We start from the raw sequence: 27467 nt of genomic DNA on the forward strand, positions 1-27467 counted from the left end.
CTGTAGGATGATAACAGGCTTGGGATGGAATGAGACAAAGGTGGGTAGGAGAGAAAATGAGACTTGGTACTTATATACCTTTTCATATTGTTTTGATTTATGGCCCATATGAATGAATACTTTCTTTCCTCAGAGAGCTCCCATTCCTATGTATTACCAATTTTCTTCTTAAACTTTTTACTGCTTTTTTTTTCCTGTTTGTGTAAATATATTCTAGTTGCTAAAAATTACAATTCTGTTCTTGTCATCTCCTTAAACTCTGAGTGTCATTCTTCTTCCCCTTTTGTTTGACATCTCCCTTTCTTTTGAGTTTGGTCCCCACTCATTATTTCCCCATCCTCATTGTCATCCCACTGCTTTCCTGTTTCAGTGATGTCCAGAGGACACCTGTCTTGCCTGACATCTGTATTTCATTTTCTTTTTCCAGTTTTTTCTTCAGATGGATTTTGTGATAAAACTTTACCCAGATTTTCCTATAACTCACTAATCCTCCCCAATGTCTCCAGGTATTCTCTCTGTCTCCATATCTTAGAAATGTTGATAATCCTCAGGATTCAGCCCGTATCTTCTCATTATTATACACACTCCCAGTAGATTATCTCATCTAGTTCCATAGTTTAAATTTCACTTACACTTTGATGAATCCCATGAAATGTATATCTCTGTATCAATTCACTATCATAGGTTCCAACTGTCTATTGGATATTCTCCCATTTAAATGTGTCGCAGACATCTAACATTCAGCATATCCTCCTCTGAGTATACTCATGTCCTGTATTTACTCTCTGGGTGAATGGAACTTTCATTCATTCACTGGCTCAAGATAGATTCCTGGACAATGTCTCAGGTTCTTTTCTTTTCCTTACAGCCCACATCCAAATGGAGCCCAAACCCTGACAACTCTACTTTCTCAACATCTTTCACAACTACTTCTTCTAACCATTGTTTTATAAGAAGCTCCAATTACATCATGGCAGATTAAGTGAGATAGCTGCTCTTCCTGTTACTAGTTTGATCCATGTATAGATACTCAAATTTTGTTTCAGCCAGAAAGAATATTTGCCTTTTCCCAAATTCAGGATGTTATCATGACTATCGCTGTCCCTGGAGTCTGCTATTTTTGAGTAAAGAATGTATATATGTCAATGCTTCCAGCTTTCCTTCCATGCCCCCCACCCACTTGTCTGTCACCTCCTCCCTTAGGGCACTGACTCAGTGATTAGGTCCAGAAATACCTTTCTGATATTTTCAGTGATGCTAATGCCATCAATTAACACAACTCCAGAGGTTGTGGTCTCCTCTCCAGTCAATATTTTGAATGTAGTGGTTTTTCCAGCTCCATTTAATCCAAGTAATCCAAAGCACTCGTACTTTTGGACTAAAAGGGAGATATTTCTTACAGCCTTTACAACTGGACACTTATAATAAATCTGAGAAAATTAAAAAGGAACCACATTGTAGTAAAGCACTGATTACAGTCAGCCACAACCATAACCTCAGACCCCTGAGGACTGCTACCTGTGGGCAGTTTCACAGGACTCTTTTCCCCCTCAGCCGTCTCTTTTACCAGAATATTTACATAGATCCCATAAAACTCCAATGAATTATTAATACTACCAATACAGTCTTGGCAGGGAAGGTGGGCTAAATCTTAGGGCAAGGTTGGACATTGAATGATTTTACCTTTGTAAGATCGTTAAGAAGTAGCGGGGCACGCTTCAAATTAGGTAACAGTGTCAGGACTCTCTTCCTTTCATCTTCTACGTCTTTATCCTCATATTCCTTGTTTACTTGGATGGACGCTGTAGCCTGTATTTTCAAGACAAGGATCACAGAAGTGAATAGACTTTAGATGTCTTGCTTTAAATTGCGTGGCTTTTTGAAAGCTGACCTGATGGAGTAATCTCAAAGATGTCAGGAATGTTCTTAGAGCTTTCCTACCAATTTCCTGAAATCATATGTGCAAATTTGTTCCTGAATTGCTCAGTTTTGGAAACTATAGTCATGAACAAGTTTTCTACAGCTATGGGTAAGCAGTATATCCTTGCCAGTAACATGGGCACTTCGTGGAGAACAAAAGCCACCTTGATACTATTAATTATTATATAGTGTGATTTGTTACAATTAAAATATGTTCAAGAGACCTGAGATTCAAGAGACCTGAGATCCAAGAGAAGAAAAGAATGAACTCCACTTTTTTTGAGGGAAGGACCCTTAAAAGCAAAGTCTGAACTAAGTTTGAGGAATAAACAAAGACATATTGAGAGAATGAAAGGAAGGTGGTGATGGAAGAAAGGCTGCCATCAGCAGTGGGAGCTTAGTGAAAGATGTGTAGGAATGAAACCACGTGGCATGTTTTGTGAATAGTAATTTGTACTGTTGGAGCAAAATTTTCTTGTTTTGAATTGGTTATTTTTTGCTTCAATTACTCATTTGGTGGTAGTGGTTAAGGAGGAATGGAGCAGGAGAATATATTCAGCTCAGTAAATATGCTAATCAAAAGAGTGAGAAGAGGGTTGCTTTAAGTTTTGTTTTAATCAATCTTAAAATTGATTGAATAGAAATGGTAAGAGTGAGTATCCTTGTCCAATTTTCAATCTTAGAAGAAAACATTTAGTCTTTCACCATTATGTTCGGTGTATGCTTCATGTGTAAGTAGATGCCACTTATCAGGTTAAGATAGTTCCTGTTTCCTTAGTTTGTAGATAATTTTTTTAAAAAATCATAAATATTAAATGTCAAATACTTTTTCTGCAATAATTGATATAAATGTGATTTTATTTTTGAGTATTAATATTATAACACTGGTTTATTTTGAAATATTAAACTAGCTTTACATTCATGGAATAAATGCCACTTGTTCATGATGCATTATTCCTTCCATATATTCCTGTATTCTATTTGTAAATATTTTGTTGGAGATTTATGTGTCTGTGTTTATGAGGGATATTGGTTTCTTACACTTTCTTTGGCATAAGATTAATGATCACTTCAAAAATGAATTGAGAAATGCTTCCACCTCTTCAGCTTCTTGGAAGAAACTGTAGAACTGATGCTATTTCCCCTTTAAATTTTCACTACAACTCACTAGTGAAATTTCTGGGCTTAGAGTTTTCTTTTTTGGAAGTACTAAACTATGCAAGGAAATTTCTTTAATTGAAATAAGGCTATTTAGTTTCTTTTTTTTTTAAAGCCTTTAAAAAAATTGAAGCATAGTCATTTTACAATGTCAATTTCTGGTGTACAGCTTAACGTTTCAATAATACATATACATACATATATTCATTTTCATATTCTTTTTCATTATAGGTTACTACAAGATATTGAATATAGTTGTCTGTGCTACACAGAGGAATTTTGTTGTAGATCTCCTTTATATATAGTAGTTGGTATTTGCAAACCTCAAACCCCAGTTTCTTAGCTGAATGAAAAATATGAATCTATACATCCAAGAATTTAAACGACCCCTAAGTAGTTTTAACACAGAGATCCACACTTAGCCTCATTATAGTCAAACTATTCAAAGTTAGTGACAAAAAGACAATTTTGATAGTGGCTAGAGAAATATGACTTATTAGATACAAGGGGACAACAAAGGATTAATAGCTGACCTCTCATGAAGTCGGTACTCCATTCCATAAAAACAGTGCCGTCTAAAAGGCAGTGGTGTGATATATTCAAAGTGTTGAAAGAAAAATCTGTCAGTATAGAATCTATATCTAATATCTTTCTCTTTTTATGGTTCATGAACTATCTTTTACTTTTCATTAATAATAGTGACTTTTTCTCATTTTGGAATATTAAGAAAACTAAGAATGAACTTTTGGCTTGAAAATAGGACATTCAGTTCACTCTGGTTTAAGGATATCAAGGCTAAGCAGGGTCGCTCATTAGATTACTGTATAAAATTTTGAGGCCTTGGTCATTTGCTTGGTGCTGCTCTCAGCATTCTGGAGGCAGTGACAAATAGGAGAAGAATTTACCAGCTGAATATTCTCATAATATTATCCAAAAAATCTCCCTCCATATTAATTCTTCTTTTTCTTAATTCTTTTTTTGTTTTAAAAATTTATCTACATATTTATTTTACAATATATTTTTTTAGTTGAAGTATAGTTGATGTACAATATTATATGTTACAGGTATACAATACAGTGATTCACAGATTTTTAAAGGCTATACTCCATTTATAGTTATCATAAAATACTGGCTATTTCCCCCATGTTGTACAGTATATACTTGTAGCTTATTTTATACCCGATAGTTTGTACCTCTTAATCCTCCGCCTCCATCTTGCCCCTCCTCCCTCCCTCTCCCCACTGGTCACCACAAGTTCCTTCTCTACATCTGTGAGTCTGTTTCTTTTCTGTTATATTCACTAGTTTGTTGTATTTTTTTAGATCTCACATGTAAGTGATATCTTACAGTATTTGTCTTTCTCTGTCTGAGTCATTATGCTTCTTTTTTCATACCTGAAGTGTATGACATGGTTCAGGGTCTATTGTTTCAGTCTAAGTAAGTCTAAAATCTCAAAGTACCATTCATATGTTTAATCCTAGACACTCAGAAAAAATCCTTCCTATTCTATATATACCTAAATTTATTTTGGTTGAGCATATCTTGGAGCAGACATCTTCTGTTTGTGGTAGAAATATCTGTATGGGTTTTGGTATAAAAGTAGATAGAATAGGAGTTTTGTTATGTTGTTCTAGGCATTAATTAGCAACATAAAGCAGGGAACTAAAACTCTGGTTAAATGCTACTCATGCTAGTCAGAATTCCATGTAGAACAAAAGGCTATTATGGTCTCAAGATATCGTCCCTGCTGAAATATTAGAGTTATGCAGGCTCAGAGAAATTTATGATCCGTATCTAGAGCCATCATGGAATAGCACCCACAAACAGGATTAGGATGAATGAGGGGAAGTTACGAGGAGATAGATGGGAGGTTTGCTGCCTCAACATATGTTCAAGTATATACCAGTGGGAATTCAATTACTGGAGGAATGGACCATTAGAATAAAAAATTCTAGGCAAAACCCTGAGATTAGGAAAAATTATAAGAAAACTTTGTAAAGCAATAGGTTATAATCTGACTGGTAGAGACCATAGAACTCTACAATTCTACACAGTTTTAAGAAGCCAATTCCATAACTACAATCAAATACATCCCAAAGACAATGTGCAGGAAGCAGCACTTTCTAGTATAAATCGATTACTTTCTTCTTGGCAGAGAATTCAAAGTTTAGAACCTGAAATCCAAACTAAGATAAAAGTCCTGTTACTCAAACTAGTCCCAGTTAGATCTTAGTATAATTGAATGATATTTTCTTTATCAACTAATAGACGTAGGGATTTATAAATTCATGCATTCTGGCCTAACTGAATTTTCTTTGTGTTGTATCTAAAGTTAATGTTAGTTACTTACCTTCTTGCATTTTCTGAATATCTCGTAGACATTAAATATGATTTTATGATAGACAAAGTTTTTCAGGCTCCAGAATGTACTTTCCAGACACAAAAATAGGAGCAGATAAATGAGGCCCAGGGCAGCCAATGAAATCAAAAACTTTCCAATCCCATGTTCTCCAAAACCATAGATATTATTCTCAATAACTGAGGATGATAAAAGAGATAGCCTTACTTTAAAAAGTTATACAGAGTCTAAGATGACACCAATTATTAAGAAATAAAGAATCAAAATTAAATGAAGTTAGATTTAGAGAAGTACAGAATATGGAAAATAAGTAATTGTCTTAATATTTTATTTGTCTCTTATTTGATCTTCCCTGATATTTTTGGTTACTTTTATAAAAGTTCCCTGGCAATGATTGTTCCTCTAGTTTTTTTGTTTTTTTTTAAACCAGTTTTGATAGACAACAGTTTTACTACAAACACAGTGTTTCAAATGCTGAGTCTTTGTGAACAGAATGCTTAGTAATTAAATAAAGCAAATAAATGAAGGCATTTATGGCATGCTTAACTGCTATTGTAGGCCCTGCATAATATCCTTAAAGTCCTTCAGCGTGAGAGAAAATTTTATTCTATAAATATGAAAAGTTTTAAATAGGAAGAGTAGAAATGGCAATACTTATAAAGAAGAAAAGAACAATAGTTTAAATGTAAATTTGTGATAGCTGATAGTTCCTGACTTTACTACAGAGAAAATTAAGCACAAACAGCTAAGTCCTAGATAAGCAAATAGGAGACATTTCTGAGATGTGAAGATATTAAAATCACTCCCTTTTTATAAGAATTATATTTTCTGTACCAACATATAGAAATGCAGTTTATTTGTTTTACTGTAACAATACACATAACATAAAAATACCTTCTTAAAGTATAAAATTCACTGGTACTGAGTACATTTACGATGTTGTGCAACCATCACCACTACCTAGATCCAGAATGTTTTTATCACCCCAAAGGAAAATCCAATATCTATTAAGCAGTTATGGTTACCCCAAATCCTCTAGCTACTGACAAACACTAATCTACTTTTTGTCTGTATGGATTTGCCTATTTTGGACATTTTATATGAATGAAATCATACAGTTAAGTGGCCTTTAGTGTCTGGCGTCTTTCACTTAGCATCATGTTTTCAAGACTCATCTAAGTTGTAGCATGTATTAGTAATTAATTTCTCTTTATTGTTGAATGACATTATATTGTTTGGACATTTTGTCCATTTACCAGTGGATGGACATCTGGATTGCTTCCACTTTTAATGGAAAAAAGCTAATATGAATAATGCTGCTATGAACATTTGTGTACAAGTTCTTGTTTAAATACTTATTTTCAATTCTTTTGGGTATATACTCGAGTGGAATTGCTGGGTTAAGTGGTAATTATGTGTTTAACCTTTTGAGGAGCAAGCAACTGTTTTCCACAGGAGCTGCAACATTTGATATTCCTGCCAGGAATATCTGAGTGTAACAATTTATCCACCTCCTCGCCAAACCTTTGATACTTTCCATTTTTTTCCTAGCCACCCAAGGGGATGTGCAGGGATATCTTGTGATTTTCTTTAACTGAATAAATTTGACATGTAACACTGTGTAAGTCTAAGGTGTACAGTATTACCCTGATATATTTATATGTTGTAATATGATTGCCCATGTAGCAATATTTATCACATTACATGGTTATAGTACAGTATTATTGTCTCCATTCATTATACTGTGCATGAGGGCCTATGGCTTTTTAACTACTTTTTACAAATTTGTACCTTTAAATACCATCATTCTTATCCTTTCTCCTCCAAACCCCTGGTAACTACCATCTTACTCTATGATTTTTACAGGTGTAACTCTTTTAGATTCCACATATAAGTGGTATCATACAATACTTGTCTTTGTCTGACTTATCTCACTTAGCATAATGTGCTCAAGGTGTTGCTGCAAATGGCAGGATGTCTTCCATTCTCATGGCTGAATAATATTCCATTGTGTATATGTAACACATCTTTTTTATCCATTCATCTGTTGATGGGCATTTGGGTTGTTTCCATATCTTCACTATTGTGAGTAATGCTGCAATAAATGTGGGAGTGCATATATCTTGTTAAAATCCTGTTTCACACTTCCTTTGGGTATACAGCCAGATGCAGAAGTACTGGATTGTATGGTAGATCTTATTTTTAATTTTTTGAGGAAACTCCATATTGTTTTCCACAGTAGTTGGACTGATTTACATTCCTACCAACAATGTGTATGGGTTCCCTTTTAACCACACTCTTGCCAGCACCTGTTGTCTCTTGATGATAGCCATTCTAACACCTGTGAGGTGATGGCTCATTGTAGTTTTGTATTTGTAGTTTTAAATCTCAATATTTAAACTATGTTATTCCACTTTATTCTGGCTTGTAGAGTTTTTGCTAAGAAATCTACAGGCAGCCTAATGGGGTATCTTTGTAGGTTACTGTTGTTCCCATCACCCCACCGGCTGCCTTTAAAATTATTTATAATTGACTTTGACAGTTTTAATGTAATGTGTCTTGGAGAAGGTCTTTTTGTTTGAGATAATAAGGTGTTCTGTTAGCTTCATGGACTTGTATATCCAGTTCCTTCTCTGGGTTTGGCAAGTTCTCAGCTGTTACATTGTTTAAATAAGCTCTCTTCTCCCTTCTACCTCTCTTCCCCTTCTGGAATACCCTTATGCCATTAACCTTGGCTCCTCCAATATAGTCAGACAAGTCTTGTAGGATTTCCTCACGTAAAAAAATTTTGTTCTGTCTCCTCTTCACCAGAACCATTTCTATATATCTATCCTCAAGTTCACTAATTCTCTCTTCTATCTGATCTGCTTTATTTCCAGTGCATTCTTCCTCTCATTCATTCATTCTTTGGCACCACATTTCTGTTTTTTTTGTTTTTGTTTTGTTTTTAGAATTGCAGTTGCTTTGGTAAAGTGCTTCTGTTCATTAATTTGATCCCTGAGATCATTTTAATGCCTTTCTAAGTTTCCTTGTAGCCTGTGGGATTTCTTCATAACAGCCATTTTGAATTCTTTATCATTTAGATCACAATATTCTATGTCTTTTAGGTTCAGTTGCTGGGAAATTATCATTTTCTTTTTGTGATACCTTATTATTGTACTTTCTGATGGTGTTTGGTGAAAAATGGCTCTGCCACCACATCTGAAGTAGCAAACACCTTTCTTTGTTATACTTTGCTTCTAACTGTTCAAATGCCTTCTTTCAGTCCTCTTTGTCTGCCTACTTCTTTTCCTTTCTCTCCCCCCAGTCACTGTGGTCTCTCAGAGAGACTTCCAGCTGCAGCATGTGTTTAGGGAGACCACCACTCATCACCTTCATGCTCCAACTCCTCTTCCAGAAAGGTAACACTGCCTTGGTGCTGAACCTGCTATGCCTTCTTGGCCACTGCCAGCTCCACCACCACCCACCTCCTTGCACAGGCTCCTGCATGGTTCAATCCATCCACTTTTGGGTGCACAGATGGATGAGTCTCTTGGGTGTCCTGGTATGCTGTACAGAGATACTTTCTTTGGTTACAGATGTCCAATTAATTATAAATTGAAGGGGAGAGAAAAAAGGAATGATTCACATCACCATGATGTTGACATCAATCCTATCTCACTGTGATTTCAGTTTGCATTTCTTCAGTGAATAATGGTGTTTGGCATCTTTTCATGTGCTTGAAGGCCATCTGTATAGCCTCTTTGGGGACATATCTATTCATGTTCTTTGCTCATTTTAAAATTGGGCTTTCTCTTGAGTTGTAAGAATTCTGTATACATTCTGGATGCTAGACTTACCAGAGACATGGATTGCAAATATTTTCTCCCATTTCGCAGGTTGTTCTTTTACTTTTTTGATAGTGTTCTTTGAAGCACAAAAGCTTTAAATTTTGATGAGATATATTTATTTTTTTCTTTTGTGTGCTCTTGGTGTCATATATAGTATGTCATTGTCAAATCACAGATCATGAAAATTTACCCTTATATTTCCTTACAAGAGTTTTATACTTTTAGTTTTCATGTTTAGGTCTTTGATCTATTCTTAAAATTTGTGCATGGTGTCAAGTAAAGTTTCAGCTTCATTCTTCTGCATGTGGATATTCAGTTTTCCCAGCACCATGTGTTGAAGGGATAAAGTCTTTTTTTTCTCATGGTGTGATCTTGGTAACCTCACTGAAAATCAATTGACCATAAAAGTATGGTTTTATTTCAGGACTCTCAGACTGTTCCATTATTCTATATGTTTATCCTTATGCCATTACAGCTCTGTTTTTGTTACTGTAGCTTTGTAGTAAGTTTTGAAATCAGGAACTGTAACTCCTCCAATTTTGCTTTTCTTTTTTCAATATTATTTTGGGTATTTGCGACACCCTTGTGATTCAAATAAATTTTAGATTATGCTTTTCCATTTCTATTAAGGAAGGCCATTGTGGACTTTGATAGAGATTACACTGAATCTCTAGATCACTTGAGGGAGTATTACCATCTTAACCATATTAAGTCTTCAAATCCATGAATGTGTGATATCTTTCCATTTATTTAACTTGTCCTTAATTTATTTCAGCAATGTTTTGTAGTTTTCAATATACATGTCTTGCATCTTTTTGCTTAAACTCAGTTCTAAGTATTTTATTCTTTTTAATGCTATTGTAAATGAATATGTTTTCTTTATTTCCTTTTTGGATTGTTCATTGCTACTATAGAGCCAAAACATTTTGAAGAAGATCAAGGATGATCTTCTCAACTTAAAAACTTCCTAAAAAGCTAAAGTAACCAAAACAGTTTGATAGTGACATAGGATAGAAATATTGATCAAGGGAGCAGAATTTATCCTCCAAAAATAAACTCTTACACTTATGGTCAATCCATTTTTAAAAAAGGTACCAAGACAATTTGATGGGGAAATGATATAATTTTTGCTGGGACAAATTATGCTGTGACCTATATATGTAGACCTAGTCATGTTGAAGAAGACATTGGAGCCTTGACTCTGGGTTAGGTGGAGTTTTTAAATATAATACAAAGAACAGAAAACACTACCTATACAAGAAAATGTTAATAAACTGAATTTCCTCAAGATTCAGAACTTTTATGCTTCAAAAGACACCATTAATAACTTCTGACCAAACAAATGTCCATCAGCTGATGGACAAATAAATGAAAGTAGTACATCAGTACAATGGAATACTATTCAGCAACAAAAAAGAATACTGAGATATGCTGTAACCTGGATGAATCTCAAAAACATTATTGTAAGTGAAAGAATGGAGATACAAAATGATTCTATTGATATGAAATATTCATAAATATCAAATATTTTAAGGCAGTAAGTATGTTAGTGGATGCCTAGGCTGGGCATTGTAATGGGGATTGTAAACAGGCATGATGGATCTTCTTCAGATAATGGAAATATTCTAACATTAGCCTGTGATAATGATGGCTCAACTATATAAATTTAGTAAAAATAATAAATAAAATAAAATAGATTAATTTAAACTGATCATAGTATGTAAATAATAAATCAATAGAGTTGTTTTTAAAATGCAGAGTGAGGAACGTATGGTCCAAATATGATGCAAACTAAAATGTGACATAATTTTTGTTATTCAGGAACTGTAAGAAAATATAATCCATTTAACCCTAATAATTATATTTTATCCTGCACTGATTTAGTGAAGTACCATTACATTTCTCTTTCTGTGGCTGCATATAAATTATTTGATTCCAGAACAAGCTGTGCATGAACACACACACATGCACACACACACAGAGTAAATATGCTCATTATTTCTCAATTTTTAGAATCAATCTGAAATATAAAATCAGCCTAACATATGGAAATTTTAATAGAATGCCTTTATTTTCCTCTGATTTTGATCTGGCTGTGAGTTTACTTTTCTTTTACCTGTGTAATACTTAAAACGTAGTGTCCCAGGGAACTCACATTTAATCTTTAGTTTAAGTAAAGCATTCAGTCTCCTCATTTACAAAATTGGAATAATAGTAGCTAACTTACAGGGTGCTGTGAAGATTCAAGATAATGTGTGGGAAGCTACTTTCACATTGAAGGTGAATAACTAGTAACTCATTCTAAATCTGGTGGTGTCTTCATAAATTTATCTTGGATTTTATTTTGAGGCTTCATTTTATTCCCTAGTTTATGAAAATGACTTTGGTACAGAAAAATGCTGAAAACAGCAAGCCTGTCTCCTGAATGTCATTCGACAGGTTCCTCTGATTGTCTACAATCTAAGCTTATATGTATAACCCTAGAAAGGAATGGGCTGTTTTTAAGGACCCAGGGAACCCCAGATACTCACGTTTTTTATCACAGTCCAGGTAGATATTTTTCAGTTTCCTGGCACACCTTTTTTTCACCTCATAGTCATCAAAGAATTTGCTGATACTCATTGCTAAGTTGTAACTAGGAAGCATCATTAATGTATTAACCAGGAAGGTTCTTGTGAATTGAGGAATGTCATTTTCTACGATTAAAAAGATAGATTAGCATCAGGTAAGAAAGGAATGAAACCCCCTTAAAAACAGACTTCCCTAAGATGATCAAACCACTCTCAGAATTACCAATCTAGCATGCTGATCATCTGAGAAAACAGTAGTTATTAATTCGCTAAGCTTGCTCACCTTGATAGCTTGTAGCATGGGTGTGTCAATTACAGATTGCAAGAGAGGACCTTTTGCTAACAGTATTTCCCTAGGATCTGTCTTCTCCCTCTTTATGGGTGGGTCTGCTATTAAGATTCCTACCTTGGCTTGGCCTTTGGTTTTTCTACTCTCCTCTGTTCCCCAAAAAGAAAATCACGGGATGCTGAATTTCACTTTGTTGTTGGCCTCTGCATTTTGAAATTTCTTGTAGGATCAATGATACAATTTTAAAAGTTTGAACAGTTTTTTTATCCAACATATATTGTTGTTTTAAGTGGGAGGGCAAGTCACCATTTTCAGTCCTTCATCCCTCTGGACATGCAAGTCTCCCCCTGAATTTCTCAGTGCCAAATCCAATAGCCTCCTTGTCATATTTCTTTTGTTTATCCCTTTGAATCCGTACTCTATCCTTCTCCATTACACTTTCTGCCCTGGGAGGATTATCTGTATAGACTAAATCAAAGGACCTTGTTCTCTGGCTCTTAGTGGGTTGTAGGCCCATAGGAAGACCTGGCTGGAGAGAGGAAGGTTTCACTAGCATGTTCACTTCATGAAAATTTACCAAGCTGTACATTTATGGTCTCTGTACTTTTCTTAATGCAACTTATACTTGAATAAAGAAGTAAAAATAAGAAATGCATTCTTGAAGAGCTCTATGTTCACTGTCTTCTGTAGGGTGAAGATGATGGTAGAGTATGTTGCAATGGAATTCAGTTCCCTGACACCTATGGGAATAACGGGATCCTAGAATGTGGACCAGGTGGCACAATTTAACTATTAGATACAAGGTGGGAACTGTTACCACAATAAGTAACAGGGACGGAATGTTAATCAGATTTTTTTCAACCACAGAAAGGGAATTACGTTTCTAAACTATCTCTTGCAGGCAAATTACATTATAACCCAAGAAGAAAACTAACAAGTTTAGAAGTTCCTAAAACTACACTCCAGGAGAAAAATCTTCATTATCAGAAACTGGAATTCAGAAAACTCCTATTATCTGGGTTGTAGATAAAGTGAAATCAAGGTTTGCTACCCTGATGTGCCCCAGAGCTCTTTCCTCTGGATTAGGACAATACACGAAGGCCAGGCAGTAAAGTCTCAGAAATGAATACAATACAGAAGATTAAAATTACTAGTCCTCCCTTACCTTCTGTTAGGAGAATCTGAGATCTTTACAGACTGTCTGCCTATAGGGAGGAGGATTCAGTGAGGGAGGGATGATAGAAAACCTGCTATGACAAATGATCTTCAGTTCTACCTGGAGTCATGGGAAATAAGTGGATATTGGTGCCAGAGTCCAAAAGTTACTAGCAGAGAAAAAGTTAGTAAGGAAATACACGTGAGATAGAATGGGTGACCGATCAATTAATAGTGCAGACCACCAATGGAATCCATAGATAGTATAAAAGTGATTGCCATGCCATTAATTCAGGGAATGAACATGAATGCATGAATACTTGGCTTTTTTAGCCTTCTATGCAGGGGCTCAAGTTTTACTCACATGGCAAACTCCTTGGATAGGTATGCAACAAGAACGAAAAAGCTATGTTTCATTTTGTGTGAGGCCAAGGTCTAAAGTCAGGGAATGAGTCTGGAAGCCTCTTTTGATTGGGTTCTGCCACATCAGGGAGGGCTGAGTTGATTAATGCAGTTCAAGATTCATGCTTATAGATAAATTCAAGAAGGGAATGTTCTATGAACAAATCTCATTTGTGGCATCACCAGCAGAGTCAGCATTTCTTTAAATTTCATAATCAGAAAAGGAAGACAGGGATAACCTACTCATGAAATTCTTCTGAAACCAGACCTGAAAGGAAGAGAAACTGGTTTAATGAGGGCTACATCTGTTGTATATTTAACTGTTTCCTTCTTAAAAACACTAGGAGGCACGAGTATATGCTTCATTAAATTAGGCAGGAGTCATACCATAGCACCTTCCGCTCCCCAGTCTCCCCACTTTGCTCCAACGTGCTGTTAAAACTTTAAAACTGAAGGACCAAGTCTCAAGGGCGAGGCAGGGGGATCTTTAATAGGACATAAATGTTGGTGCACTTGTGTCGTAATCTCTTACTCTAACTTTTTCTTTCATGAGGCTAGGATGATATACTGAGTCCAGCTCCTTCAGAGGGTTTAGCTTCCTTCTCACTTTCTTCCTTTCTTTTCCCCATTTCCTCTTTCCTTCCCTCTCTCCCTAAACCTCTCTGTCTTACGTATCCACTCAATACTTGCTGATTTCCAAAAATCACAGGCTTCAGATTCCCAGAAAGTAGGTGCTTAACAATTAATAATTTTATCCTCAAGCTTTTTCATCCCCATTTATTTAATGTATTTCCTGGAAAAAAGGAAAAATTGTGTGAAGTCCTTACCATAGTATTTAATTATGATGTGAATGACAATACTAAAAGCAGTTGAAAAGTAGTTAAAGAGGGTGAGCTTGATGTAGGCAGCAGCACTGCTAGAAAACAGGAGGCTTCCGAGATACATGAGAGGAACGACAGACCAGCCGTACAGCATGAAGATCATCATGGTGTCCAGAAAGTGGTAATCTGCAACAAGAGCATCCACTCCGCAGTACACGAACACTCCCTGGGACACAGAGTGCAGAGGAGCGAGATGAAGGACACGGAGTAACAAGAAGTCAAGCCAGAACACTCAGAGAACAGCGAGCACTGCCTTCCCTGGAGCACAGCGCTCTTCATTACTTAAATCATTTTGCCCATTACAAATGAGCCTGAAGTCAGCTACCTCTTCCTCAATACAGGACTTTCGTGAACAGAATGACTATACTTCCCTTTTCGTTTTTTTTTTTTTTAATCTGTTTAGAACAACATTACTTTTTATTTTAAAATCCCCCTCCATGATTAAAGTCAAAGTAATTAAACTATTTCTCTAAAGATTTTCTCTGTGGCTGCTGTAGTGTTACATAAGCTCCCTTGCATCACTGCTCACGTCTAGACTGCCACTGGGTCTGCTCTCACCCCCACTCCCTTTATATCTATCTCAGCAACTCAGGGGCCTCCTTGTTCAATTATTTATTATTCCATTTGAGAATCAGACAGGGAAGCATAAATTTAGAATGGGCTAGATGAGGAAGAAGGTAACCTCTAGAACTATGAAAAGCATTTTCCAATAATCGATATGGTAATAGTTGGTAACTAGACAAAGACAGCAAGTTTGCCCCTTTTAAGAAATTACAAGATTATTTAGCAGGGCCACTAATAAATGAAAGGAAGAGGTAACTAAGAATAGCCCCATTACAACCCTGTGATACTCCTGGAAGAGGTAGTGTTTAAGGCAGGCATATGAAGAGAATCAGCAATCTTAAGTGAAAGAATTCACCAGCTGTAATTATAGTTGATTCCCCCCCATTCCAACTAAGAGTAGGAAATAAAAAGAATAAATAATGTCAGAAGAAACTGCAGGTAACCTAGGAGCAGCTTTGTTCCAAATCTTATAATGCTTAGGATTGTCTTAAATTAGAATCTATTTCAAATAAAATTTAAATTTCTACTTGGATAGATGAAGACATATATACCTTATATTTAGGAAGGGTCTGACTCAACATGATCAAAATGTAAATTCTCCCCAAATAACTCTAAATAAAAATAGCAACAGTAGTTTTTTTTTTGAAATTAGATAAGCTGATTCTAAAGATTACATGTAAACAAACAAAACATGTCAAGATAGCCAGGAAATTCTGTAGAAGAAGATTAATAGAAGAGAGGAGGAAGGTCAATCCATAAAAAATAATTAAATATATTATAAAACTACCATAATGAAAACAGATTGGGAGTGGCACATTACAGACACATCAATGGAATAGAGTAAAGAATACAATATATACTTAATATTGTTAAATGATAGAAAATTGCCTCCTCTTGTGTCCAAGAACAAGTCCAGTGGTGGTATTTCATAGAACCAGAGCAGGATGGGGGAGTGTCTCATTTAAAACAACAAGCGGATAGCGAAGTCAGATAAACAATCAAAGCTAAGAACCCATGGAGAACTCCAATCTGAGAGCTATGACAGGGAATTTTGGGTGGATGAGAGAGACAGAGATAGAGAGGTACCAAACCAAAATGATACAGAAACAGGTAACAAAGTAGAGTTACATGCTAAGATAGAAGGAACTGCAAATATGAGAGCAGTAATAAGTTTAAAGTATCTTATCCTGGATGACTTTGAGTGTGTAAGTGACAATGCGCTTTGGAGAAACCCCAATCAGGGTTCTGAAATCGTAGCAGCTGGGTGAAGTTGGGTAGGTAACTTACCTATGAGTCTTAATTTTCTTGCCTGTAAATATGATGAATTAAAGTCACTTCATATAGTTGTGTTTTGGAATGACATAACATAAGAAAACACATGACAAGTCACTCTTCTCATGAGCCATAATGGCAATACTGGTATAAGTATTAACATTGGGTGGTCTTATTTATAATTCTATTAATTGGGAATGATAGTTGGGTGTGCCAGCCAAGTTTAAAGAAGCAGAGAAAGAATGGATCCTTGGCATGGAGATGAAAAGATTCAGGGGTTTTCTGAGTGATTCCAATACTGCATTACATAGAGGGCAGATAGTAAAGAGATCATGCGTAGATCATTGCTCCCAGTTTCTGTGGCAAAAGATGAGAACTGTGGCCCTCACAAAGGATGGAGTTCTTCCCTTGTTATGCTGGTTGGTTGGTGAGCTGGGAGCAGAAGGGACGGGTACTGAGAACACCAGCCAGAGTCATGCACTGTGGCAAGGTGAAGGAAGAGCTGCTCTGTTCTCTTGACGTTGGGGCGTCTGTATACAACGAGTATGCCCACCACCACCATGCCTGCCCCAACTGATCCAGCCTCTGGTCCCTGCTGAGCAGTTCTTGTAGCTGGTGGGATCCAGCCTTTCCTTCAGAACCAGTCCTAGGCTCCTGTACAATAATCACCAGTTTTCCTATGGCTGTAGAAGCCAAACTGCCAAAAGTTTCTCCTTTTTCCTTTAACAACCATTTTACCATTCCATGGTATGGTTTGAATTGGGAACTGGTAGTTCATTCTTTATAGTAGAAATTAGCACCTATTTTATAAGGATCTATTTTCATTTCTGTGTCCATTGCTAAACAGTGAACTATGTGAGGCCTGAGACATTGTCCTATTCATATGTAAGCCCCCGGTACCTCCTGTACACAAAGAAACCTTACCTCCTTTGCTCATGTGTTTCCCCCTTTAGTAACTATACAGTTTCACACCTGCCTAACTCTGCAGCATGCACACAAAATAAAAGAAGCTGCCAAGTTCACTAAGGGCCAGATCATTACATTAAAAGACGCTATACCACCCTTACATGCTTGCTCTTTATTCCATTTCCTCTTTATCTGAAATTGGGTGTCTGAGTCCAGGTTAGTTCTGCTTTGCAGACCTAGCCATCTTGGATTTGGGCTGTGAATTCGGGGCAGAGAATAGTAACAGGAAGCATCGCTTAAGTCTTGATCCTAAATTGCGTGCTACAGTCCAGTTTTACCGGAGAGCTCAGCATTGGGAATTAGTGGCAGTGGCTTATCTATATGGTTAGTGAGGGCGCAGTAACAAGTAATGGCCCTTATTCCTTTAGAGGAGGTTTTGGGCCTGGGCATAATGCTGAGCAATTACACGGGGAACCAATTCAAGAGAGACTTTTCAAAGTAGAATATTTTCTCCAAAAGAAAGAACATGAAGGAATACATTTCCATAATGAGGTTTTCACAATATATTCTCTGGCATAATAAGCCAGAGTAGTTTCAAATTTCTTTACAAGCTTTACTTTAGGATACAGTTAGTTGAATAGGAATTTCCTGTGGGTGACACAGGAGAATAAGCCTTCATGCAGTTTCAGCTAACACTCACCAGTAGTAAGCAGCAGGTAACAAAGAAGTAGATGAGATCCCACAGCAATGCAGAGAGCCAGTAAGTAAGTAAATAGACTCCACTCACAAACTGGATGTGCTTTGCCTTAGTGGTTCTCTCAGTCACTGTCTGAAGGCAAAAGCTACCGGCCATAACAGCCATGCCAAAAGCCAAACATAGTACTATTTGTAATCCACTTGTAGGCCTAAAGAAGATGAAATAAAAGATAAAATAAATAATGAAATAAACGTAGAAAATGCTGATGTCAGTAGCTATTTTCAAATAAATATGGCCAGATCACAGGGGTATATACTAAGGCTCAATTCCAGTAAAAGCAAAATCATACATACACTGTGTTAGGACGATAAAGCGGGAGAGGTTGAGGCTTGTTGGAGACTTTAATGGAAGCACTGGGGCCAGAAAGTGACATAAAAAGACTGTTGTCTAACACCGCCAGAGATGTTGCAGCTGAATGGTATGCCTCATTATTGAACAAAAGAGTAAATACTGTTTTGTTTTTCTCAACCTCAATGGAAAATGCAATAATGGAGAAGTCACGGCACTCTTTATTTTCCAATATGTAATTCATTACATTACCTAGAATAAAGAGATTGGCCACTGAGTCAACATGTAGTAAATCACCTACTACTTATGTTGGAGAGAAAAGACGAAAATATCTCTTCCTGTCATCTCTTCTCTTTCCAATTCCCATAATGGCTACCTCAAAGCTTAATTTCTCCTTAATAATTCTACTCCATCAATAATGTCTACAATACTCTCATCATATAGTCTACTTGAAACTTGAAAAAACAGTAAATTACTATGCGTTTCTTGCTCTATTCTTGTCTAAAACATACTTTTTTTTTTCCTCAAAATTGTCTTAGTTCTTCTAGGTCATTTGCATTTCCGTGAACATTGTATGACGGCCTTGTCCATTTCTGCAAAAAAAGTCTGCTGGAATTTTGATAGATTGCATTGAATCTATAGATCAGTTTGGGAAAATTTGCTACTCTAATAATATTCATTATTCCAATCTGTGACACAGAGTATCTCTTTATGTATCTAGAACTTTAATTTTCCTGAGTAATATTTTAAATTTTCAGTGTACAAGTCTTGTGCTTCTTTTCTTAAATTTATTACTAGGTATTTTATTCTTTTTGATGCTTTTGAAGTTTTGGTAATCTGCGTCCCCTCCCTCCCTTCCTGCCCTTCTGGGTTAGGAACCATTTCATCTAAGTTAGGTTTTAAAAATTCTTATCTGAAAAACCTTTGCCTTTTGATTTGATTGTTTACTCCATTCTTACTTTTCTTTTTAAGATTTATTTATTAATTTATTATTTTTTTAATGGAATTATGGAGGATTGAACCTAGGACCTCGGTGTGCTAGGCACGTGCTCTACCACTGAGCTATTTCCCACTCACCTCCATTCATACTTGATATAATTACTGATATGCTACAATTTATAGCTGACGTTTTGCTTTTTGTTTTCTGTTATGTCTTATCTTTTTGTTCCTGTTTCCCTACTGCTGCCTTTTTGTGTTAAATATATATATATATATATATTTTTTTTATAGTGGACCAGTTAAGTTCCTTTGTTGTTGCTGTTTTACTATTTTTAAAAGTTATTTTCTCAGTGATTGCTCTGGGGAATTACAATATGAATCCTAACTTAAAACAATCTAGTTCAGATGAATACCAGCTTACTTCCAATAGTGTGTAGAAGTGTTGCTCCAACATAGCTCCCTTCCCTCCTCCCTCCTCTGTGCTGATATCATAGTATACATTACACCTGTAAGCATTTTACACCCATTAACACAGTTTTGTAATTATTTTATGCATTGTCTTTTAAATCAGATATAAGAAAAGTTAGTGTATATTTATACTGTTTTTTATATTTACATATATATTTATCTTTGTGTTCTTATTTCTTTGTATAGATCAGAGTTAGTCTAGTGTCTTTTTATTTCAGTCTGAAGAAATATTTTCAGTTATTTCTTAAAGGGAATGTCTACTGGTGAATTGTCTGTTTTTATTTATCTGGGAATGTTCTTATTGCTTTTTCATTTTTGAAGGTGAAATTTGAAGGATATGTATTTTTGGTTGCCCATTTTTTTCTTTTAGCACCGACGTCATTCCACTGTTCTGACAAGCCTCCTTCTGACAAGTCAGCTGTTCATATTATTGAAAATCCCTGATGTAAGAAGTCATTTTCCACTTCTGCTTTCAAGATTTTCTCTTTTTATTTGACTTTCACCAGCTCACTTATATTGTTGTCTAGGTGTGAATATTTTTGAGTTTATCATACTTAGAATTCATTGAGCTTCTTGGAGGTGAAGATGAATGTTTTCCATAAATTTTGGGAATTTTTCTGGCATTATTTCTTCAAATATTTTTTCTGCCCCTTTATCACTCTCTTTGCTTTCTGGTACTCCTTTTATGCATACGTTGGTATGCTTGATGTTGTTCCACATATCTCAGAAACTGTTTTTCCCCCCACTTTTCTTCTTTTTGTTTCACCAACTGGATAATCTCTATCGACCTACCTTCAACTTAGCTAATCCATTATTCTGCCAATTCAGATCCATCACTGAGCCTGTCTGGTGAAATTTTAATTTCAGTTATACTTTTCAACCACAGAATTTCCATTTCATATTTTAATTTGTATTTATTAATTTCTCTTCTTGGAGAGATGAAGTTGTCATACTTTCCTTTATTCTTTAAACATATTTCCTTTAATACTTTGAAAATATTTGTAACAGCTGATTTATAGTCTTTGTCTCCTAAGTAAGTTCAACATCTGGCCTCCCCCAAGTACAGTTCTACTGGCTTTCTTTCTCCCTGACTATGGGTCATACTCTTCTGTTTCTTTCTTTATTAGTTTTCTGGGACTGTCAAAACAAAGTACCACAGGCTGGGTGACTTAAACACCAGAAATTTATTTTCTCACATTTCTGGAGGCTAGAAGTCCAAGATCAAGGTTTTGGCAGGGTTGGTTTCTTCTGAGGCCTCTCTCCTGGGCTGATAAATGGCTCGCTTGCTCCTGTGTCATCAAATGGTCTTCCTATGTGTATACATATGTGCACTACTTTCATCCTGTTACGAGGACGCCAATCATGTTGGATGAAGATCCACTCTAATCATCTCATTTTAAGTTAATTACTTCTTTAAAGGTCTAATATCCAAATACAGTCACATTCTAAGAAACTGTGGCCTCGTACTTCAGCATATTAATTTTGGAGGTACACAGTTCAGACCTCTTTCTCTTCTCTTTCTGTTGTTGAAAATGGACATACAAGATAGTGTAACAACTCTGGTATCTGAACTCCTCTCCGTACCCTTTGTTGGTTTTTACTGTTGTTTTTTTTTTTTATTGTTGCTGCTCATTTTGTTAATGACTTACTGGACTAATTGTGTAGATTCTGTATTTTCTACAGTGTGCAGCCACATATTTCTCTGATGGACTTAAAAACACCCTGACTTTTTTATTTTTAAGCCTGACTCCTGGGGAGTCTGTCCTGAATCAGTATAATTTAGTACGCAGCTAAAAGATTCCTTTAAATGTCTAGAGTCAGTAAGTCTTCTATGCTTTGCCATGGGGATCTGTGCATGAGGGAACAGCTTCAAATTTCAGACAGTTTACAAGTAAGCCTCAACTTTCATATCTTGCTTGTATAGGGCCTCAACATCAACTAGAAGTCAGTGACCGGTGCCTTCTCCTTTCCTAGGTCATTTCTGGCCATGCACACCACCATTTTGAGCTTTCTAGATCCGTAAAATGTCAGAACTTTTCAAAGTTCACGGTGGTTGTCCAGCTCTCCTGGTAGTCCTTTAAGATGACTTTCTGGCGAAGCTCTCATTTGGCCCAACTGAAATCACAGCCTTAGCCAACTGTGGAGATGTTACCAGCAGATCGCTGCTATTTTTAATAATCCCCTGGGGACAGGGCTTTTTCCAAAGAGTTGAGCCCTGGTTTAAATCCAATAGCAACAATGCCCTGGGAATGGAGTTTTTCAGGGAGCTGCTATTTCAGTCTAAGTATTGGCAGTGCCCTAGGGATGAGCTTTTAACAGAGCTCTGAAGAGATTAGTTCTTTCCATCAACTGTGAGGCTCCTGGCTTTCATGGATACCATACCACTGAGGGGAGGGTGAGTGACAGGAGTAATTCTAAATCAAAATGCCACAGACCTTATTTTTTAATAGAAGTACTTCAGTAGGGTTTTTTTTTTCTTTTTTGAATAGACACTTTTAGTTTGTTCTGTGCTTTTGCTTAATTTCTAGTATTCTAAATTGGTTGATTCAAAAAAATTGTTTTCCAAATATTTCTGTTGCATTCTGGGGGCAGTGAGTTCATTCTACCATACCAAGAATTCAAAATCTCCATCCGTTAGGTTTTGGCATAATTTGTTACATAGCAATAGATTAAAAATAAGCTACACAGAAGGGTTGTTTTTAGCATGAAGAAAGGTAATGCAGAGAAAGTTTTTAGTACGGTTTTTACCAAAGGTAAACATTGAACAAATGAGTACAGCTACTTATACTACCTTCAAAAAAGTAGTTGTGAGGAGTCAATCTATTAGGTCTTCAGCCACCTGTTTTCAGAATGGCCAATGCAGTAGACTGAAGGGCAACCTTCAGATCTTGGAAACAACCTTCTACCCTGTGAGAGCTTAGAAAACCATTTTTGTATTCTGGTCAGAATAAAAATCTATGCTAAATTTCACAACAATATAGTATTTTGGCTCTCTACCTGTCCTCTGAAAGGTGATGCAATTAGCTGAAGGACACCTACAGCCAAAATGCTTCCATTAATTATTAACTTTTGTGGCCAGGTGTCTTGAAGTGTACATTTTTTGCCTCTGATTTAACTGCCTCTAAGATACTGGAAATTAGTAGGAAAAGAAAGAAACGGGTAGCTAAATAGCATAGTTAAGTTCCTTCTTTGCAAGTGATACACATAGATCTTCATATTAGCAGCAGTCTCTTTTTTCCTATGGATCTTACCTTGTACTTCCCGAAGTTCTTGATTCTTAAGCTTGAGAAAAATCTTAAGGTTCTTTATGATTTTCAGAGCCACATCAGAATTCCCAGAAACTGAGTAAGGCACAATTGTTCGACCATATTGACTCAAGTCCATTTCTCTGGCAGGTGGCTCATAATTTAAGTTTAAAGTTGTGAGGAGGTAAGTAGTGACTAACAAAATTACTGCTGTCTGTAACAATGACAACTTCCAGTTGCGCCAACTAAATAGTGCTCTCTTTACAAACATGGAATGAAATTGCTGGCGGTAAAGTGGAAACTAAAATGAGGAGAGGAACATAGCATTAGAGTTGTTGGTGAAGGAGGATATTCATATTGAAAACCAATGCTTCAACTTTTTATAGCAGAAGATATACACATCTTATACATATATGTCCTTGAATTTAACCCAAGAAAACAAGACAGTGTAAAAAATTTAACTTGTGTAAGACATCAAGAGAAAAGATTAAGATTTGTTTTCTTACCTAACTACATTTAAAGTATTATTGAGGTAATTTTATTCATTAATATACTTGCAGTATTTCTGATTAGAAAAATAAAATTACATTTATTTCAAAAGAAATAAATTTAATTATTGAGTTAATATTGTGAAAGAAAAATATTGCCTGCCATATCAGTAAACAAAGGAATGCTGCAGCCACCAAGTCATCAGCCACTACCACCTCCTCGGCCGCCAGTGACTGGAGGGAACTCAGGGTGGAGACAAGCAGGCGGCCCCGCCTCTGCAGTCACCCACAGTGGTGCACCCTGAAAGAACTTACTTATAGGATGGGAAAGAACAGGACACTAGCCCTAGGTAGCTAAAGTGCATATCAAACAAATGATTTCAATGAGCCCAGACTTTTGTACCGTCCCATACATAAAAAGAGCTAAGTTCATTAACTTGAGATACCTAGTTTTCTTTTCTTATTTTTTGGAGGGAGGAGGGGTAATTAGCTTTATTTGTTTCTTTATTTTTAGAGGAGGTACTGGGGATGGAACTGAGGACCTCGTGCATGCTAAGCATGTGCTCTACCACTTGAGCTATACCCTCCTCCCTGAGATGTCTACTTTTTTGTAACAGTAATTTTTTGATGTTCCAACTACCTGGTCTTTGCTGCAAAAATTGCTGTATATCCTGGCTCATCCCTTATCTCTTTGGAGCAATCTGAGTGGCTACCTACCAAGCTGGAGTTCTCAGAAAGTCCGCCAAATAAAACATACCTCTCAACTTTTAGATTGTGCATTTTTTTCAGTTGACAATGTTAATAATTTAGTATTAAACTTTAATATTTCCATTTCTCCATTTTAAGGGAAATATCCCCATAAAACTTGTATATAACTATTATCTTTTGCTAGATTTTAGTATACTAACTATGGTTCATAATGATAAAATGCTCCCAGTCTTCTAACAATTGTAACTCTAGGATCTTGTCTTAGAAATGAACAAAGGGAAAATTTATTAGAAAATAAAGGAGAACTTTTCAAAGTGATTCTGAGAAATAACAAAGATGAGGGTAGCATAGCTGTGATCTTTATGTAGAACCTATTTCCCCTGCGTCAGGGAATTAATGAGGTTGTAGTACAGACTGTTCCATATCTGCCTGGCTCTTCTATGGACAAACTCCAAACATCTTTTAAGTTCAGATAGTTAAGAATGTGTACATCTTATACCCAAGCCAGACATACTAGGTTTACATTCTTAGGGAGCATGCTCACCCCACTATTAAATTTAATGTTAGCAATTTCATTCAATCTGGAAAAAACTGGTCTCTCGTAACTTCTGGGCACACTTATATTCTCCTTCATGTCTTGTCTTCTTTTTTTGCTCTTCAGAAGAGTGGTAGGCCGAATATCCATTTGTGAATCTGCCAGCTTATTGACCCTACATACACACACATACACAAAAAAAGCACAAAACATTTTATTTTGTCTATAGCCTCAGTTAATTTTATTTTGGAAATGTCAAACAAGCTTCCCAATTTGGAAGGCTCTTTGATCTTTCCCACTGATTGTCAGGTGTATTGTATGGAGGCAGCATGATAACATGGCTCTCAATAACCCAGTCAGAGGAACTGCCAATCTGTGGCAAAGTTCCTACCATTCTGAAGTAACATGAGAAAAACGGTTATAATATATTGTATATTCTACTAAACTGAACTCATTCAAATGAAAAGACTTACCTTTAATCAAAGATAATAACTTTCCTTTGGGGAGTAAATGTTCTTTATGTCATGAAATGATAGGGACGTTGGATAGTAAGATTTTTAAGTCCTCACATTTCCCACTAGTGCCTGTGCCTGAGGTTGGGTCTTTTGGTGTGGATACATACGTATATATATGTAATTATAATCTAGGGAGAAAATCCTAAGTAGAATAATAGAAGAAAAATATATCACAGTACATTAGGCGGTAGGAAAGATGAACTGCACTAGTCAAAGTGGTAAAACATTTGACAGAAAATATGTGATGCAAAAAGTGTAACTTTTCTAAGCCACAGAACTATCAAAATCTTTTTAATGCCTCCCTGTTAGCATTTTTATGGAATTCAATGTAATAAATTCTGAACTATGACATTTACAAGCAGATCAATAACATCTACCCTTTAAAAACCATGTATTAAATACTATTAAAAACCTGCTTACAATATCCCTGAAGCATGTCTTTTGTTTGATACTAAAAGGTTAGAGGACTATTGTGCTTAAAATATAATCATGTAATATCTTTCTTAAGTTTTTCTTCTTCATATTTTATTTATTGATAATATATTTCCATTAGGAAGATATTAGAATATAAATAATTAAAAAGAAAAGTATTCCTAATACCTAGAGATAACTTTGAGGAGATATTTTTCTACACATAAGTATAAACAGGCACAAATGCACACATACTCTCTTACAAGTGGCAAAATAAGTTTTTTAGTCCATTTTCATGCAGTATAGTTACTGGTACATTTGGGTTTATATCTGACATCTTGCCATTTATCTTCTTTTTATTTTCCAGTTTTATTTATTTAAGTATGACTGATAAATAAAACATTTAAATGTTTAAGGTATAAAACATGTTTTTTTCAGATTTTTAAAAAATCGAAGTATAGTCAGTTTACAGTGTGTCAATTTCTGGTGTACAGCATAATGCTGCAGTTATAGATATACATACATATATTCATTTTTATATTTTTTCTTTATAGATTACTACAAGATACTGAATATAGTTCCCTATGCTATACAGAAGGAACTTGTTGCTTATCTATTTTATATATTGTTAATTAATATTTGCAAATCTCGAACTTCCAATTTATCCCTTCCAATCCCTTTGCCCCTAGTAACCATAAATCTGTTTTCTATGTCTGTGAGTCTGTTTCTGTTTTATAATTAAATTCATTTGTGTCTTCTTTTTTCTTTTTTTTAGATGCCACATATAAGTGATATCATGTGGTATTTTTCTTTCTCTTTCTGGCTTACTTCACTTAGAATGACAATCTCCAGGTCCATCCATGTTGCTGCAAATGACATTATTTTATTCTTTGTTATGGCCGAATAGTATTCCATTGTATAAATATACCACAGCTTCTTTATCCAGTCATCTGTGGATGGACATTTAGGTTGTTCCCATGTGTTGGCTATTGTAAATAGTGCTGCTGTGAACGTTGGGGTGTATATATTTCTTTGAATTAGAGTTTCCTCTGGAAATATGCCCAGCAGTGGGGCTGCTGGATCATAGGGTAAGTCTATTTTCACTTTTTTAAGGAATCTCCATACTGTTTTCCATAGTGGCTGCACCAATTTACCTTCCCACCAACAGTGTAAGAGGGCTCCCTTTTCTCCACACTCTCTCCAGCATTTATCATTTGTGGATTTTTAAATGATGGCCTTCCATTCTGACTGGTGAGAAGGTGACACCTCATTGTAGTTTTGACTTGCATTTCTCTGATAATTAGTGATATGGAGGATTTTTTTTATGTGCCTATTGGCCATTTGTATGTCTTCACTGGAGAATTGCTTGTTTAGGTCTTCTGTCCTTTTTTGGATTGGGTTGTTTGGTTTTTTGTTATTAAGTTGTATGAGCTATTTATATATTCTGTAAATTAAACCTTTGTCAGTTGCATCATTTGCAAATATTTTCTCCCATTCTGTAGGTTGTCTTTTTATTTTGCTTATGGTTTCCTTTGCTTTGCAAAAGCTTGTAAGTTTAATTAAGGCCCATTTGGATTATTTTTGCTTTTATTTCTGTTGTTTTGGTAGACTACCCTGGTAGACTGTCTTATTCCTCATAATAGCTATATTAATTTCATTTAGTTGATTGCTTCTCATTGCTGTTAAGGAGCTTTTTAGTTTGATGCAGTCCTATTTGTCTAGTTTTGCTTTTGTTGCCTGTGCTTTTGGTATCATATCCAAGAATCATTGCCAAAACCAATGTCAATGAGTTTTCCCCATTGTTTTC

General features: G+C 35.7%; 1 protein-coding gene across 2 annotated transcripts in view; it reads right to left on the reverse strand.

Annotated features, from left to right (window-relative positions):
* LOC102508612 (ATP-binding cassette sub-family A member 3) overlaps window positions 1–27467 on the reverse strand; it is a 122752-nt gene that overhangs the window by 18975 nt on the left and 76310 nt on the right. For both annotated transcript variants that reach the window (XM_032460897.1, XM_032460898.1), the window contains 9 exons: window positions 24744–24909; window positions 23010–23304; window positions 18357–18603; window positions 18007–18211; window positions 14511–14730; window positions 11799–11963; window positions 5429–5616; window positions 1684–1809; window positions 1236–1430 (listed from right to left, as the gene is read on the reverse strand). In XM_032460897.1, coding sequence (XP_032316788.1) covers window positions 1236–1430; window positions 1684–1809; window positions 5429–5616; window positions 11799–11963; window positions 14511–14730; window positions 18007–18211; window positions 18357–18603; window positions 23010–23304; window positions 24744–24909 — 1807 coding nt within the window. The remainder of the gene's footprint in view (window positions 1–1235; window positions 1431–1683; window positions 1810–5428; window positions 5617–11798; window positions 11964–14510; window positions 14731–18006; window positions 18212–18356; window positions 18604–23009; window positions 23305–24743; window positions 24910–27467) is intronic.

Source organism: Camelus ferus, chromosome 18 (genome assembly GCF_009834535.1).
Source record: "Camelus ferus isolate YT-003-E chromosome 18, BCGSAC_Cfer_1.0, whole genome shotgun sequence".
Classification (NCBI taxonomy): Eukaryota; Metazoa; Chordata; class Mammalia; order Artiodactyla; family Camelidae; genus Camelus; species Camelus ferus.